Source organism: Elgaria multicarinata, chromosome 3 (genome assembly GCF_023053635.1).
Source record: "Elgaria multicarinata webbii isolate HBS135686 ecotype San Diego chromosome 3, rElgMul1.1.pri, whole genome shotgun sequence".
Lineage (NCBI taxonomy): Eukaryota > Metazoa > Chordata > Lepidosauria > Squamata > Anguidae > Elgaria > Elgaria multicarinata.
This window is the reverse complement of record NC_086173.1, coordinates 147,937,081-147,954,696: the sequence shown is the minus strand read 5'-3', so window position 1 is coordinate 147,954,696 and position 17,616 is coordinate 147,937,081. Positions and strand designations below refer to the sequence as shown.

Genomic DNA, 17,616 nt, shown 5'->3' with positions numbered 1-17,616 from the left:
GTTTGGGTGAGCAGCTACCTTCCTTGAACTGGCTTTATCATGCCCAGTTAGGGCTTTAGGAAAGAGATCTGCCAGGAGAGATGTACAAGTGCAATTCCCTTGCAGCATACTGAGGTTGACATCACAGATGAAAAGCCCAAGCCTGACTTCAGCCCTAAAGGAGATAATATCAGACTGACGGACATATACCCTCCCAGCTGATTTCAATCCCAGCCTTGATTCTTAGTAGTCCAGGATATATCTTCCCATTGTTCTCTTTCTAAATTTGGTGCAAGAAATTATAGATGATTCTGTGTTCCAAAGTATCAGTATCATCATCATCATCATCATCATCATCATCATCATCATCATCATCATCATCATTATCCTCTGGAAACCCAGTGGGACTTCGGTACTAGGAACACAAATCAATCACAATGATCTTGATAATTACAGAGGAATTGTAATCAGTTCCCCAAAGTTGTAGACTCTCTTTGCAGCTACTAGCGCAGGTGCACGGCAGGCGAAAACATGTTTGCAGAAGTCCATGCAAGCTATGACATGCTTTGCTATGGGACACTGGAGTGGCTGTGAACTTGGTCTAATGCCTAGTCGGAAAAAAGTTCTCAGAAGGACCAGGAACATGGTCTTCATGTATATTCCTGCCTCGCCTGGAACAGGGGTGGGAAACTTCTGGCCCTTCATAATTTAGTCGTACAACTTCCATGGCAGGGTGTTGCTGTTTTATTGTTTTACTATGAACAGCACCACATTCATTGATAGTGCTAAATAAATAAATAAATAATGAACCGAGTGCCATCTTGGGTGCCATTTTTTGGTAGAAAGGTGGGTTACACATTAGATAAATAAATGATCCCTCACCATTCGCAGGAGAAAACACGTTTGCAGAAGTCCATCCAACCTACATCATGCTTTGCTATGGGACTTTGAAATGACTGGGAACTTGAACTAAGATGGAATTTCCTCCTTATGTGGTTAACACGCATCCTCACCATCTCGCCCCTCCACTATCCACACAGTGTGTGTGTGTGTATGTTGTAGAGTGGAGTCTGTTCTACATGTAGGGCCACCTGTGATGTGGGATCTTGATTGTGCAAAGTTCCACATTACAACTGTAGCCTAGGTGTATAGATCCAACTCCCCTCTACAGATGTGCCCCCAACTGTGGGCAGTGGGAGGGTATGGATGCAATGGCATGTGAGGGGTAACCCCTGAATAGGAACTAAATCTGTGAACTACTCAGATTCCAGACTTTCAATCTGATGCCATTATGTTTCTAAGGTTAAAGTTACCCCCCCCCCTCTCCTGCCGTTGTAGCTTTCAGTCCCTCACAGTTGTGGCAGGCCTACCCAGATGAATTTTAAGATGTTGTGATTGTTATTTTAATACTGTATTGGTTTTATATGGTCTTTTAACTTATTTTATGTATTATATTGTATTTAATGTTGTTTCCCTGCCACGATCCAGAGGGAGAGGCAGGTAATTAATAAATAAATAAATAAATAAATAAATAAATAAATAAATTATTAATATTATCATTATTATTGTAGAGGAAAATATCTGAACACTCAGGAAAAGGTAGATCTGCTCTCTCATGTAACAATTCTTACATGGACATGTATGGAGGGAGCAGGGTTGTGCCACTAGTCAGGCCCTGATGATGACATGTTCACTGGCCCCACTCTTGAATGCAACACATTAGGCGTGTGGGCCTAGGGCTGCCCCTGTCATAAGGCACAGTGCGGTGGCTGCCTCAGGTGGTGAATGTTGGGGGTGAGGGGAGAAGAGAATGGTGGTGGCAACCCCCTAATTTATTTATTTATGTATTAAAACATTTGTATCCCGCCCTATGTCATTGGGATCTGATAGCAGTGTACAGATAAAATCAAACAGCATAAAACAATAAATAATGTATACAGCTAAAAAAAAGTATTAAACCATTGACAAGCGAAAACCAGTAGAAAATTTAAGCCCCTTGGACCATGCTTCCTAAATCCCACCCTTTGAGGCATACAGCTCTTCTCAGCCTTTTGAGCCCTGCAACTCAGCCGTGCCAGTCAGGCCAGCTTCTGTTCATGGGATGGTTTGTGGGTGTCCTTTTGCCTCAAGCAGGAAACTGCCTTGTGTCAGTCTTGTGTCAGCCTTTTTCATGCCAACTGTAAACACACAGCTGCTGGGGGTGTCGCTAATAGAAGCAACCCAGCTTCCTCTCACATGTTCACTGACTGTGTCGTGTGCGGCCCTTTCTACACCTAAGGGCTATCCCAGGAAAATGGAGGGATTGTCCCTGCCTGCTCCTAGGATCCCCTGTGTGGCATTTGGATGCACAGGAACTATCCAGGGACAATCCTGGGGGGAAAGGCAGGTGTAGAAATGGTGTGTGTGTGTGTGTGTGTGTGTGTGTGTGTGTGTGTGTGTATAAACATAACCCTTTATGTTCTGTCCACAGTCATGGGGCCTAATTGAAATAGGAGAAAAGCAGTTGTCTTGACAGTACAAGAGAAATTAGAATAGAACAGCAGGGGTCGCTAAATCCTTCACAACGGCAACGCAGCACATAGAAGGGAGTTGTTGCCAGTTTTTGTCGCTCTGGTGGTGGTGGTGGTTATAGCCTTCATGATGGCTTTTGAAGTGATTACAGCACAAAGTAGTGCAACGGAACACCATTGCTGAATTATGGCCACGGCTAGATGAGGGGTTAGGAGGGCGCCGATCTAGCGATTTTATGATCTTGAGATCAGCGCCCTGGTCTACACGTGGCACGCAATATCGTGGCCACCATTTTGGATTTGGTTTCTGAAAGGAAAATGAGCGCAGGAGAGCTCGTCTGAAAAAATGTAAGGTTTTTTTAAAAACAACAACACCTTGCCCTCCGCCCACCCTACCCCTGCCTGGGTCCCGGCTCTTCGCGGTTACTAGCAACAATCAAATATAATAGTAACAGTCGAAGAACGTACTGCCAGATGCTGTAGGAATGATTTTGGTTTGGATGATAAGGAATCGAAAACCATAGACAGGTTTTGTCTGCGTGCTGTACTCTGTACAGCACCATGTACATTGATGGTGCTATATAAATTAATAATAATAATAATAATAATAATAATAATGCATGTGAGCATCTGCAGGAGTTTACATTTGTGAGTTTAAAGGATGCACAACCTGAGCGAAAATTGTATATACATAGTTTTAGTCAGTCAGTTGATTTTTATACCTCGTTTTTTTACAAGTAAAAAGTTTACAAGTATCCTGAAAACAGTTCCTAGAAAACAGACGATTTAAGTAGAATTGTTACAATTCATTATTCACATTATAATACCATTACAATATAACCGTGGCAGTTCAACAATTAACAGCTCTTTTAAACCATAACAAAAAAAGAGAGAGCATAAAACATACTGATAGGTTTATTAACACTATCCAGTTCCAATAAGAGCAACACTATATCCACATTAATACACTTCATTCAGTTCAAGGCATCCAGGAAATTCCGGATCAAGTCTCTGAGTGGCTGAGAGCTCTAGTAACTCTCATGGCGCAATCCTGCATAGTGGCTTGATGACACAAAGGCAGCCAGATGCATCATGGGCATTTTGCAACTTCTGTTATGTGTCCTGCTGCACTTCTTGATCCACAAAGGACCATTCGTAACTTGTCAGCTCCAGTCAAGAGTGGATCTCCCACGTTGGCTCACAGCCTTCTTTCCTTGGGGGGTGTTGCCATCTTCAAGCATATGAACATGCTAGGAGAAAAGGGGGAAAACTTCAGACCCATCTGGCCCTCAAGCTGTAAAGGTTTCATTATAGATCCTGAATATTTTGCAGCAGGGGGATCTGCACTGCGTTGGTTAGATGGCTCAAGCACAGCTTCGCAGCCACTGAAAACATCAGGGATTTACCCTGACTTTTTTAAATGGAGAGACAGCAATACTGCACTTCCACCACCTGACATCACTCTGGGGCCAGCCCGGAGTCAACCCTGGGGCAGTGCCTCTTTTGCGCAATATGGACTATGGCTCGGAATGGATATCGGAACATGTTTTTTGTGGAAGTTTTGTTGTTCCAACACCTTTACTCTTTTTTCAAATGATGCTGTTAGCAATGTAACACTCACCTCCACCACCAGCAGCCAAAGAAAGCACAGGATAAAGCAGGACACGATCATTCGCATCATGTTCTCAGTGATGACTCTTTCCAGGGTGAATAATTCTACTCCTGGAGTAGATGTGGAGGTGACTAAAAGGATTTGAAAAAGGAGAAGGTGGAAATGAAAATGTAGCCTTTTAAATAAATAAATAAATAAATAAATTGTAATTGAAAGGCATATTGGTCTTCACATCTCTCAGCAAGTCCAGCATCCAACAAAGGCTCGGTCGATGTCAGGATTGGGCCCAGGCTCCCTGCAGAGACTGAAGGATTAGAATCAGAAGAGGTGGAGTTGGAAGAAGAAGAAGAAGAAGGTGGGCCAGTAAGCAGGGGAGGAAATTCTCCAAGAGACTCTAGGAGTCAGAGAAGAGAAGAATCTTCCCAAGGACATATTAATCAGTTGGGGCAGGCGCTGACACTGCTTCTACCTTCTGTGGAAAGCAGCAACTCACAGCAGCGGGGGTGGGGAGACTTAGCCTGCCACTGCTCTAAGAAGCTGGAGAAAATGGGGGAATTAAGACGCTCTGCCAGAATTAGCCAGTCCATGGAGGCTGTTGGGGGAGGAGTCTTGTTGAGGGCAGGGCTGAGGAAATCTTTCTAGTTGTTTCTTGATGGGTACATAAGAACATCAAAAGAGCCCTGCTGGATCAGACCAAGGGTCCATTTAGTCCAGCACTCTGTTCACACAGCAGCCATCCAGCCGTCAACCAGGGACCCACAAGCAGGACATGATGCACACCCTCACAAGGTAATGTTACATCAACAGCAACTCTCTGTCCCACTGTAGTTCCCCTTTCATAAAGAACTCAAGATCAGCCAATTAGTGCCAGGTGGTTTAGGTAAGCACTAGAACTATATTGCTGAAGACTGGCTATTTTGCACAGTAAAGTAAGGCTGTGGACTGCTTCAGATCTCAATTCCGAAACAAAGTGGAATGATTCAGACCGAATCAGCCCAGATTCGAAGGAGGTTCAGATCAGTCTGAATTGCTTCGGGCTGATCCAGATGATTCATGAGGCCAGATGGGTGGCCTTGCACCCAGCCTTCCCAGGAGCCTGACGAGCAGTCATGAACCTCCACAGCCATCCACCTCTTCGAGGGAGTCACCATTTCCTTTTAAAATGGTGAGTTGTCTATTTCTGTAAAACAAATCTTATGCAAATGGTGGCCATAAGGCCGCCATTTATGCAACATTACAAGGCAACTCCTTTGAAAAGCCAGACAGCTGCAGGTGTTTGCGATGGGTCCAGGTAAGGAGCAGGGTTTATTTATTATTTATTACATTTCTATACCGCCCAATAGCCGGAGCCGGGTTGGGTGTGTCTTGGGGGGGGGGGTGATTGGGGGGCAGCTGCCCAGAAGAATGGACAGCTGAAGTGAGTTGGATCTGGTCTGAATTAGGCCAAGGTGGATTGGGACTGATTCGGAGCAGCCTCCAAAATGGGTTGCAGGGCTCTGTGCACAACCCTACAACAAAGGCCTATGGATTTGCAGGTCTGGTGATTGCACAGGAGGGATCGCATCCCTGGCACTTGGATCAATTGAGCCACATGGGTTCCTCTTCCACAGACTGTCGGAACCAACTAAAGTCCAAAGTCGATCCTGCAGGACCTTAAAGGAGAAGCAGATTGTTTTTGACCTCTCCACAGCATAGCTGACATGTATTTGCCAAAAAGAAAGTTTTGTGATATAGGCAATGGCTGAGATGCTCTCACCTGGTGAAATTCCCTCTTCATCAGAACAGTTAAAGCTTCAGGAGTTATATCAGAGTGAGCAGATACAAAAGAGGGCAGGGCTTCTATGGAGTGAACAATTCAAAACCAACCAACCAATTGATGCAGTTTCTTTGAGTAAGATTATGGCTTTGACTTCTGTTTTGTGCTTCTTTATTCTCTTTCACTTTTGCTTTTGTTTTGAGCAACTGGGTCTATTCTTCCTTTTCTTGTGCACCTTTTAAAAAAAAACCAATGCGTTTTTGTTTCTACTTGTCAACCACAAAGTTTCCCTTCTTCTCTTATCGGTTACGTGGGGAGGAGAGAGGTTGCTGTATAAGAAGTAGCATTCTGTGTAAAACTGTGACTTCTCTTCTTGGCTATGCCATCTAACAAATCCCCCTCCTATTTGCTTTAACAAAGGCAGGGAGGAAAAATGGGACACAGTGAAGCCTTCGCCTTAAACTGTGTGTTTTTTAAACTTGGGGCTTTATCACACCAGCGTTATACTGTGCAATCACTGTGAATTGCGTGCAAAGGACTCCAAAGTTTTCCAGCTTTTAATCCGCTTTTATTGTGAAGTACTCCCATGCATCCTGCTTTAATTGTGCTTCAAAGGCAAAAGCCTCGCCGTATTTTGCTACTAGTTTTCGAGCGTGTCATTTGTTGTTTTCCGAGTGGCCACTGGAGAGCAGGAGCAGGATTTGAAGAAAAATTAAACAACTGCTTACATCTGTGTAAGCTTTAAAGATAAAGACATCAAAATTGGCACAGTAATAGATATTAAAGGGAGCTTTAAGCTGATTCAAATTTGAATCAGATTGGGTCATCCGTTGATTTTTTATGATTTTTTTTACATTTCTCCCCTTAAACCCATTTCCTGGTAAGCAAAGGATCTAGCCGCCCGGTAGCAACAACAGCGACAGCTTAGCACTGTAGGGGATAATTCGAGGGAAACAGGTACGTGGGATGAAGCTCTTACTGTAAATGAAGAATGCGGTTTTTAAACATCTGGCCTTTAGAGGTTTACCCATACTATCTGGGAGGAAGGAAGTCTCATTGATTTCCATGGAGTTGTTCCAAGTTCGCCCTTAACACAATTTACAGGTCATAGCCAACACTTTGAATTAGGCAGGCCACCCTAGAACCAGCCCCAGTCATTCTGAACCAGAGGAAGTTTCTGAACACTCTTCAGAGGCAGCCCTATGTAGAGTACATTGCAGTAGTCCAAACAAGATGCAGAAATGACACGCCAGATCTGACATTTGTGGAATTGGTACAGTTGCCAAACCAGCCTCAACTATGCAAAGACAATCCTATTCATGTCAAAATTATTGGGAATTAATTTGGTATTGCTGCCTGGGCATCCAGAATCGGGGAAGGAAGCAGGAAGGACCCAGGAGTTTGGAGGGGTGATATTTGACATGCAAACAGAATGGACAAGAGGATATCCTATGCGTAGGTATTCTGGAGGAAGTCTTACAGAGAATGTGGATAAGGAGACATTTTTCTCCCTCTCTCAAAATACTAGAACCCAGGGTCATCCCATGAAACTGAATGGTGGGAGATCCAGGACAAATAAAAGGAAGGACTTCTTCACACAGCACATAGTTAAATTATGGAACTCATTGCCACAAGATGTAGTGACAGCCAGCAATTTGGTTGGCTTTAAAAGGGGGTTGGATAAATTCTTGGAGGCAAAGGCTATCAATGGCTACCATTGTATTTATTTATTATTTATTGATTGCATTTTTATACTGCCCAATAGCCGAAGCTCCCTGGGCAGTTTACAAAAGTTAAATAAGCCTACAAGTTAAAAAAAGATAAATAAGCCTACAAAGTTACTAGCCTACAGGTTTTTTTTACTAGCTGTATTTCCGTGCTGGCTGTAATGGAGAAGATGGGGGATTCCACACGTCGTACTGAGGCCGCTTCCATGCGGCCCCAGTGCGACGTGAAAGCGATCGTATAACTTGCCTGGCGAAGAGACGAGGAAGAGGCGTCCTTGCCGCCACCCACCTACCTCCTCGGCGGCCGGCTCGGAGAGCTCGGTGGAAGAAGGCGGGGTGGAGAGCTCCACCCCGCCTTCTTCCGCCGAGCTCTCCGTCCCGGCCAGCAAGGAGGTAGGTGGGTGGCGGCGTCAGCAAGGACGCCTCTCCCTCGTCTCTTCGCCAGGCAAGTTATACGATCGCTTTCACGTCGCACTGGGGCCGCATGGAAGCGGCCTCAGTATGACGTGTGGAATCCCCCGAAGACTCCTCCACAGCCAGGATAAAAATGCAGGCTACTACTCCCTTAGCAGACTAGTTAAAAACAACAACACTGACTTTTATCAGGCAGGTTGGCAAAGGTGGGGCGGGGGGTTGGGATGTATCTGAGGGATGGGCTTCATTTTCTCCATGGCCTGCATGGAAACCAGGTTGTAGAGGAAAAGAAAGATGCATCCTCCACCACACAACTTATTTGCCTGCATGGACTTCCTTGTTGCCTATGGCTACTAGGCATGCTGTTAAAGAGAAGATTGCAGTAAATCTTTAGTTCTCCAAAATACGCTGTCTTTCAACCTTCTTTGGAAAACAGATAATTTACCAAACACACACACACACACACACACACACACACACACACACACCTGATTTAAAGCATATAGAGCCACTCCTGTTCACACTTCACAGTGTGCTGAATAGTGTACTAGCCCGGATGGTTGTGTGCTATCTCCAGTATTTGAGGCAATAAGCCTGTGTGCACCAGTTGCTAGGGAACATGGGTGGGAGGGTGCTGTTGCCCCATGTCCTGCTTGCTCATCCCTGGCCGACGGCTGGTTGGCCACTGTGTGAACCGAGTGCTGGACTAGATGGACCCCTGGTCTGATCCAGCAGGGCTCTTCTTATGTTCTTAATTTAAGCATGCATAGGATTCCAGCCCTAGCAATCAAATTAGAGCACTTGGGAGAAAGCACTATTTATTTACATTAATTTCTATCCATTACCTCTTGGTCTTGTCACTGTTAGATTGACTGTTCTGCTGACTTTTACACCAAAGGTTCGTATTGTTGCTTGGTACATGCCAGCATCCTTCACGCCCGCATGATGAATCATCAGTGTGCCATTCTTGAGGATATCAGCTCGCTGAAAATACTCCTCATCCACCTCCTTGTCAATGTTACATTCTCTTTCCCACCATTGGAGGGAGGTTCCATTTCCCCTGCAATTGACTAGTAGGTACACCAGTATAGGGACACTCCCATTGGTGCTGATAAATTCCCATTTGATGCTAATGAATTTCCAGGAAGGGCTTGGAGGCTGAAAGGAGAACGGCAGCAAAGCTGTCTGGTGGATGGTAACATTGACCAAACTTGGGGCTGTGGAAAGGGACATTGCTGGTGACATACCTGGAAATAACAGAGAAATGTACATGTTGGCAGGCCGTAGACCACTTAAAAGCAGAATATGTGTTTTATGACCGAGACATATTTCATATGATCAGCATGAATGTATTCCCCCATTTTGTTAATTAAAAACTATTCTGTGGAATGGCCTGCCGGAGGAGACACGTCAACTTAACAGTCTATTAGCATTTAAGAAAGCACTTAAGACCAATCCCTTCTGGCAGGCCTATCCAGTGGAATTTTAGGATGTTTTAACAATATATATTATGTTTTAATTCAGTTATATGTATTTTATATTTGCTGCTGTTCCCTGCCTCTGTCAGAATGGAGAGGCGGGTAAGAAATAAATTATTATTATTATTATTATTATTATTATTATTATTCCTAAGAGAAAATCATAAACAAACATGGGTATGCTATTTAACAAGGTTTATAATATATAGACTTGATTTTACAAATTAAACTCGGGTTTTCTGCCCACTGGCTTGTTCCCTTCTGTTGTAGCAGATTCCCTCTCTGAAGTCTGAAATATTTTGCAAATTGCAAGAAGATTCCTCATCTCAAGGAGGGGGGGATCCTCACGTTGCTCCCAGAGCACTTCCATGTGGTCCCAGTGCACCCCGAAAACTATAGTGTGACTTCCCTGTAAAAGAAACGACGAAGAGCCGTCCATGCCGCCACCGCCGCCGCTGCAGAGGAGAGCTCTCCGCCAGCGAGGAGAGCTCGGCAAAAGAAGGCGGGGTGAAAAGCGGAAGAAGCTCTCCACCCCGCCTTCTTTTGCCGAGCTCTCCTCGCTGGCGGAGAGCTCTCCTCAGCAGCGGCGGCATGGATGGCTCTTCGTCGTTTCTTTTACAGGGAAGTCACACTATAGTTTTCGGGGTGCACTGGGACCGCATAGAAGCGCTCTGGGAGCAACGTGCGGATCCCCCGGGGAGACGGGAGCATTAACAAGATGTCTAAATGAGTAGAGAAAAATGTCCCGCAATTTACATCCCATCTCTATGCAAACATAGGCAGAGATCAGTGTGTGGGGTGATCTACATGAAGAACCAAGAGACAGCACTCACTGCTAGTCATTTGCTTCTCCTGCATCTCAGGAGGTACCAAGCATTTCATCCGTGCCTCACTTACCCATCTGTAAAATGAATCATAGAATCATAGAATAGTAGAGTTGGAAGGGGCCTATAAGGCCATTGAGTCCAACCCCCTGCTCAGTGCAGGAATCTACCCTAAAGCATCCCTGACAAATGGTTGTCCAGCTGCCTCTTGAATGCCTCTAGTGTGGGAGAGCCCACAACCTCCCTAGGTAGCTGGTTCCATTGTTGTACTGCTCTAAGAGTCAGGGAGTTTTTCCTGATGTCCAGCCGGAATCTGGCTTCCTGCAACTTGAGCCCATTATTCTGTGTCCTGCACTCTGGGATGATTGAGAAGAGATCCTGGCCCTCCTGTGTGTGGCAATCTTTCAAGTATTTGAAGAGTGCTGTCATGTCTCCCCTCAATCTTTTCTTCTCCAGGCTAAACATGCCCAGTTATTATTATTAATTATTTATAAAGCCTCATCAATTTTCATGGTGCTGTACAGAATAAAACAAAATAAGATAATCTGCCATATGGCTTACAATCTAAAATCACCATAACAGACAGGGGAGGGAGGGGTAGAGGACATTAAAACTAACTAAGTTCTTTCAGCCTCTCTTCATAGAGCTTTGTTTCAAGACCAAATGCTTATAGAAATAGTAATAGCTCGGGTTTGTCTCACCAATTCTGTTCCCAAAGAAGCAATTTCTAAAATAATAATAATTTTTTTTGCTTTTACTTACCTACAAAAGCCCACAGGAGTGCCACACCAATCATCAGGACGGAGAGTCCAACAACTGTGTATCGTTACAATTACAATCTCCGATGCTTCTCAAACCAAATTCCTTCAAAAAAGGGAAGTGAGTTGAATCCTTGATTTAATGAAATCTTTCGAATTTGTTTCCTTGCTACCGTATTTTCCTTTGCGTGCTAAGCGCCTGGCCTCCTAAAAATGTGAAACTTAAGTGCCTCTTGTGAGACGTGGTCATCAAGATATAATTTATGATCGACAAAGAAAGGATGTGGTCTAGAAAACTAGAGGCCTGACGCTTGCTGAACAATATATCTAGGCTGGGCAGTGAGGATGAGAACAGAAACAGTCACTTGCATCTTTTCAGTGATCCTATGCACACTTACTTGAGAGGCGGTGGCGGCGGCAAGGACGCGGCCGGATACCCCAGCCGCCTCCTTCTCCGCCTTTGGATAAAACTTAATGCATATTTTAAAAAATCCTTCAGCATGCGCAACACCCACCCCACCCCCATCCTCTCTGCTAGGACTGGAAGACGTTGTTTAGCAGTGAGCTAAATGCCAAAGGAAATAGGTAGGGGAGTCACAGGGCGGATCTTGCACATTTATACCTCGTAGCCCACACAATGACATCTACTGTGGTATTTGCAATTGTACAGAATAAAAAGTGGGAAATAATGCTACAAAAGTGGTATATGGAGTGTGTAATGTGCTCTAACTGTTCTCAGTGCTCTTCAGTACTGGCAAAAAATCTTCCCTTGTTGTTGCAACAAATTTGGGGAAAGGAGACTACTCTATGTGCAATGATTTTTCAGAGGAATAGATCTGTTGTAGCAAAACCAAACCAACCCACCCATCTACCCACCCCACAAAAAACAAAGGATTCTTGTGAAACCCAAACTCATTTCTTATGGTGTCATAAAGTTTCATGGGCTATGACCCACTTCATCAGACACGTGGGGTATTCTTGTGAGTTCACACACACACACACACACACACACGAAGTACCGGGATTGGGGGGTGGGGATCATAAAGATTAGGGTTAGAGGGAAATGAAATGCAAGAAGTACAGTCTGTGACAATTATGTTTCAGCCTAAATGTATGTAAAAATTGTTGCACTGACCATTCACACAGCAGTAAAGATGGAGCAAGCAACCTTGCATCAGGTGGAATGGTTCCCTCCGCCAAACCAAACATGTTTTAAATCTCCAAGTTTAAAAGTTTACTGGAAAAAATGTTAATAAGAGAAAAGTGTTTTTTCTCAGTGGATACAACACACTCACACATACACAAAACACACAAATGCAAGAATAAAAGGGTAATAAAATAACCAGGGATAAACACATCCAGCTAATCTAGCTAGGCAGGGACCCTTCCCAGCAATAGCTTTCTCTCATGGTTCTTGCATTCTCTTTGCCTTTCCTACAACTCCCTCTTCCACGTGTGCTTTGCTAGTTGGAGCAGGGCCCGCTGGGGCGTTGGATGTTTCCGTACGTGTAGCTGCAATGCAACGTGTGGTTTGCCATTCAAGCCACAGATGTGGAGGAGATTAGGGTTTGTCTTCTAAGTCCTGTGGTGGCTGCGAATCGGCGCTTATCCCCAAAGCTGCACGTTGCAAATGTCGGGGACTTACCCCAACTTTTCCCAAAGAAAGGAGATCACTTTGGCCCTTCCGCCATGTGGCCTCACTCCGGGGTTGACCCAGGGACATTCCTGGGCAGATCCTGGGAAGATGGCAACTGGTGGTTGCCAGGAAGAATGCAGGGGGTGGGCTCCAGTACTCGGATCACCGCTGGGAAATGCTGCACTCCCTTCTGGCATGGGGATTTCCCACCTCCACCGCACAGCAGTGATATTGCAGGTTTCAAGGGGAAGGAGCGATGAAATGGCACCATGAAGACAGGCCCTAAAGCAGGCAAGCAGACATCAAACAACTGAAGTATTGCAAAACAGCAACTCTTGAACATCCAAGAAAATACAATGCAGGACACAGAATAACGGGCTCAAGTTACAGAAAGCCAGATTCCGGCTGGACATCAGGAAAAACTTCCTGACTGTTAGAGCAGTATGGCAATGGAACCAATGACCTAGAGAGGTGGTGGGCTCTCCCACACTAGAGGCCTTCAAGAGGCAGCCGGACAGCCGTCTGTAAGGTATGCTTTAAGGAGGATTGGGGGTTGGACTTGATGGCCTTATAGACCTCTTCAATAATCAACTGTGGGGTGGATTAGGATCAGTGCTGAGTTGACTCACTCATATAAGGTTAAGCAAAATGCAGAAGGGGGCACTTATAATTGTTCTGGGTTTCAGGATTTACTGCCAGTTGTTAACATGTTGTGAGGATTAGTTGACAGTCTGTTTACTGTTGGATGTGTCAATAATTACTTAGAAATTATTTGACAATAATCATCTGACCATTCCATGTTCAAGAAATTGAAGCCTCCTACATGCGTTAGACGTCGACATCCAGGGCAAGGAAAAGCATGTGTTGTCATGACCCTGCAGCCCTTTGTCCACACTTTGAACCTTCATACAAGTAATGTGTGAAGGGAGACAGAACCAGTACTTGAACTTCTCTGCTAGGACTCAACGCAGGCAACCTTCAAAACATTCCCTGGGTCTAGGGGCATGTCTACACCAGCCCTATATCCCGGGATCGTTCCTGTGCACCCAAATGACACACAGGGGATCCTGGGAGCAGGCAGGGACGATCCTTCCTTTTTCCTGGGATAACCCTTAGGTGTAGAAAGGGCCTAGGAAAATTGCTTTGGAGAAACTGAGGCCACATCTACACATAGGCGTGCGCAGCACATTTCATTAGGGGGTTCAGCCAGGGATTTTTTTAAAGGTAAACATTGATTAAATATACAGTAATAAAGGACTTTTTTTCATTTATCAAACAAACAAAATAAACGAAAACTGAAGTAAACTGTATTTTTTTAATTAACAAGTAATCTGTACTTTAAAAATACACATTTTAAAATGGAGACTCTGAATACTATTTTTTTGCTGTAGTGATAACCAGGCATATATAAAGACACAGTCAATTTTCACCATCTTTAAATTTAATCAGATAATGACCTAATCCAAACTTACTAAAACAGATTCACATTGAAAACAGATTCTATCACATTAACAACGAGTGTCATCTTAAGTTCCAGCACCATACAGAGAATACACCATACATCAAATGCCCTAATAATGATTTTAAAAGATTGCCCTGTGTGCTGCTGAGCAAAGAATTTGGAATGAGGTCCAGGAGAGAGACTTCTGGGGTGCATATAGTGAGGACGAGGGGTGGCTGCGAGCCTAGCATAAAAGAGGGCTGGCTGGCAAGATTTGGAGAACTTGGGGGAGTGTAGGAGATCTGGAACTAGGGACATCTCTGGAAGGCCGCGAAGGGGCTATTGGCAGAAGACAGGAGATGAAGGAGAAAAGAGAGGATGGGAAACCGTCACAAGGGCACATCAGTCTTCTTTACTGATCAATTGTAAGCCGCTCCGGGAGACTTTTAGGCTGAGGTGTGGGATAAAAATACTCTAAATAAAAATACTCTAAATTAAATAAGGGCAGAAGAAGAGGATTGGCGTAGGGGGAGCCCTGGGGAAAGAAGAGAGAGAAATGCCCCTATGTGTGGGGGTAGAAGAGGGAGAGACGGTGCAGACAGGAGAGGTATGAGTGTCCCGGAGGGGAGAGGAAACAGAGGTAATGTTTAGCATTGAGGAGAAGCCTGAGGGGAGACATGATAACACTCCTCAAATACTTGAAAGATTGACACACACAGGAGGGCCAGGATCTCTTCTCGATCATCCCAGAGTGCAGGACACGGAATAATGGGCTCAAGTTACAGGAAGTCAGATTCCAGCTGGACACCAGGAAAAACCTCCTGACTATTAGAGCAGTATGACAGTAGAACCAGTTACCTAGGAAGGTTGTGGGCTCTCCCACACTAGAGGTATTCAAGAAGCAGCTGGACAACCACCTGTCAGAGATGCTTTAAGGTGGATTCCTGCATTGAGCAGGGGGTTGGACTTGATGGCCTTATAGATCTCTTCCAACTCTATTATTCTATGATTCTATGAAAACAGTAGTGTAGATCCTGCCTGAGACACCTGGGCCCTGTACACCTAGGAAACCCAATGCATGTTGTTCAGTATCTAAATTATAGCCAGCTCTTGCCAGGGCTGGCCCAAGACATTTTGCTGCCCAAAGTGGAATAGCAAATGACATGAACCCCCACCCCACCCCCAAATTCACAGTGCAAAGCCAGTAAAGTCATTTTGGCACTTGAGGCCAGTGGACAACAGCTTATTATGCCATAATAAAGTTGTGAGTCTTCCAGATTTCACAGGATACTTTACGGCTTTTGAACACAAAAGAAGAAGAGGACTATACCACAACCTGGCCTTGTGGGTCATGTAACCAGCAAGTACAGTCCAGAAAGGAAATCCAGACACAAGCAATTCAAGCCAAACCACACCACATACTCACATACTGTATTATTTTGCCCCAGTCCAAACATTGGTGCTCATATCCCTTTTTGCTGCAGTGCCACTTCTGCCCCCTTGACCCAGATAAGGGGCCTGGGCAGCTTGGAAGAAGCAACAAGTAAAGAAGGCCTATGGCACTCCACTGAACATGTCAACAGCCAGTCTACCCACTCCTCCCCTTGCCAGGAGCCACACTGTGGGGAAGGCCAGCTTATAGGATCCTGACGGACGATTCCTGTCAGGGGGCGAGAAAACCAAGAACTTGCTGTAATCCCATAACACTAAGAAAAGAAAGAGTTCCAGGGCACATACAAGTCAAGGTATTGTTGCTTCCTCCCACTGTAACATCAAGGCGGGAGACAGTATAAAGCCTTCATGTGGAAAAGGAGGCTCACGCCTCCCGGTGACAAGCTGCTGCTTCCTTATGTGCAGAGAAAAGATTCCCATTTCCTTGCTGGGTTTGTCCTTCCTTTTCAGGTCCCCACAGCTGTACCTCTCCATGATACAGAGCGCATGTCTGCACCAGGCCTACATCCTGGCATTGCCCCGGGATCATCCCTGTGCATCCAAATGACACACAGCAGTCCTGGGAGCAGGCAGAGATGATTCCTCCATTTCCCTGGGATAATCCTTAGGTGTAGAAAGGGGCAGAGATTCGTTTTCAGGGTTTGGTTCACTTCTCTCTTTCTTTCTTCTTTTGCATTTCGTGTACAAACAAATCGCCAGAAATGCCGTTGAAATTAGGGACAACACCACACCTATTGCCCAATAGGGAGAGTAATAGGTGCCTTCTGAACCTAAAATAGAAAAGTGCAAGAAGTCAGCTTGCGTATAACCAGTACCTTTAAAGCTGTGCCTTCAAAGTCCCACATGCAGCACTCCTCAGCCTTATCAAGACAGCTTGAGCTCAGCCTATATGGCATGAAAGCCCACCCATCAAAAAAGAGGGGGGGGAACCCAGTTGCTGGAAATAAAACTTATTTCAGGCCCAACGTGGTCCAGGAAAAAAATGATTCCATTGGGGATATTTAACTGCATAAGCAATATATATATTTTCTTCATTCTTCCTGTTTGTGTTTGTTTTCAGTTATCAATTCACTATATGTTTATTTAAATCTGGGATCCTTTATGCCAGTAAGGGGTTAATAGTCATTCTTAATTTCATTTCATTAGCCTTAAGCACCTCTTAAAAGTTCTCCTTTCCAGCATTCTGTTTCATTGGTAGTGGCAATGGATTTAGTGGATATAAAGGGTTTCATTCTGAATGCTTCTTATAACAGCAGTCACTGACTAGCTGCATTCAGACGACTGTGAGGCAAAAGAAGCCATTGTGGCTTCTTCCCCCACCCTTTGTGTGTGACCGCAAGTTGCATGATTCTCCACGATGCAGCGGGGATTGCTCAGTCATCTGAACCCAGTGCAGTGCTCAGCGGGGGTGTCTCCTTCCCAATGCCACATTCCTTACTACAAGCCATGGGTTGTGGCGTAGATAAGAAGCTACCCCTCCCAGAAAACACTGGGTTTGGATGACACAACAAGTTGTGCTGCATCACAGGCAATTATACAAATCGTGGTCACATGCATAACATGAGTCAGGCAGGGGAAGAAGACATGATGGCTTATTGCTCCTGTGATTGTCCAAACCCTGTTACTGTGTTTACACAACAACCCACCACGGGCTGCCAGCCATGGTAGGTTGTTGTGTCCTGTGAATCTAACCGTTTTCTGCATGGTGACTTATTTATTTTTCAGCAAACAAGCCATGCTGTGAACTCATGGACCCTGTTGAGAAGACCCACCAAGCCATGGAGGTTAAACATTTTGAGCTAAATATTATGGCTTCGCATGTCGTGTGAACCATCACTTAGTGTGCCATGTGAACCATTCCTATCCATAGTGGCTATATATAACCACATTTTAAACATGCTCACTATTTGGTTCACATAGGGCCTTCTCGGTGGCTGCTCCACTGCTTTGGAACTCTCTTCCCAGGGAAGCTAATCTGTCTTCCTCCATGATGGGCTTTCGGAAGCAGGCTCAAACTGGTTTGTTCCAG

General features: G+C 44.9%; 1 protein-coding gene across 1 annotated transcript; it reads right to left on the bottom strand.

Moving 5' to 3' along the window:
- Positions 1-3,492: 3,492 nt before the first annotated feature.
- LOC134396885 (uncharacterized) lies at positions 3,493-11,125 on the bottom strand. The gene is made up of 4 exons (XM_063123489.1): positions 11,063-11,125; positions 8,844-9,245; positions 4,111-4,232; positions 3,493-3,739 (listed from the first exon to the last, which is right to left on the bottom strand). The coding sequence occupies exons 1-4, from the start codon at positions 11,094-11,096 to the stop codon at positions 3,653-3,655; spliced, it is 645 nt and encodes a 214-aa protein (XP_062979559.1). The 5' UTR covers positions 11,097-11,125; the 3' UTR covers positions 3,493-3,652.
- Positions 11,126-17,616: the final 6,491 nt, after the last annotated feature.

What these genes read in the sequence shown, in the direction of transcription:
- LOC134396885 (XM_063123489.1), bottom strand. Translation starts at nt 11,096, where the DNA reads ATGATTGGTGTGGCACTCCTGTGGGCTTTTGTAG. An exon ending in ACTCCTGTGGGCTTTTGTAG is followed by an intron (nt 9,246 to 11,062) that starts GTAAGTAAAAGC and finishes TGTTATTTCCAG; the next exon opens with GTATGTCACCAGCAATGTCC. An exon ending in AACAGTGACAAGACCAAGAG is followed by an intron (nt 4,233 to 8,843) that starts GTAATGGATAGA and finishes AAATCCTTTTAG; the next exon opens with TCACCTCCACATCTACTCCA.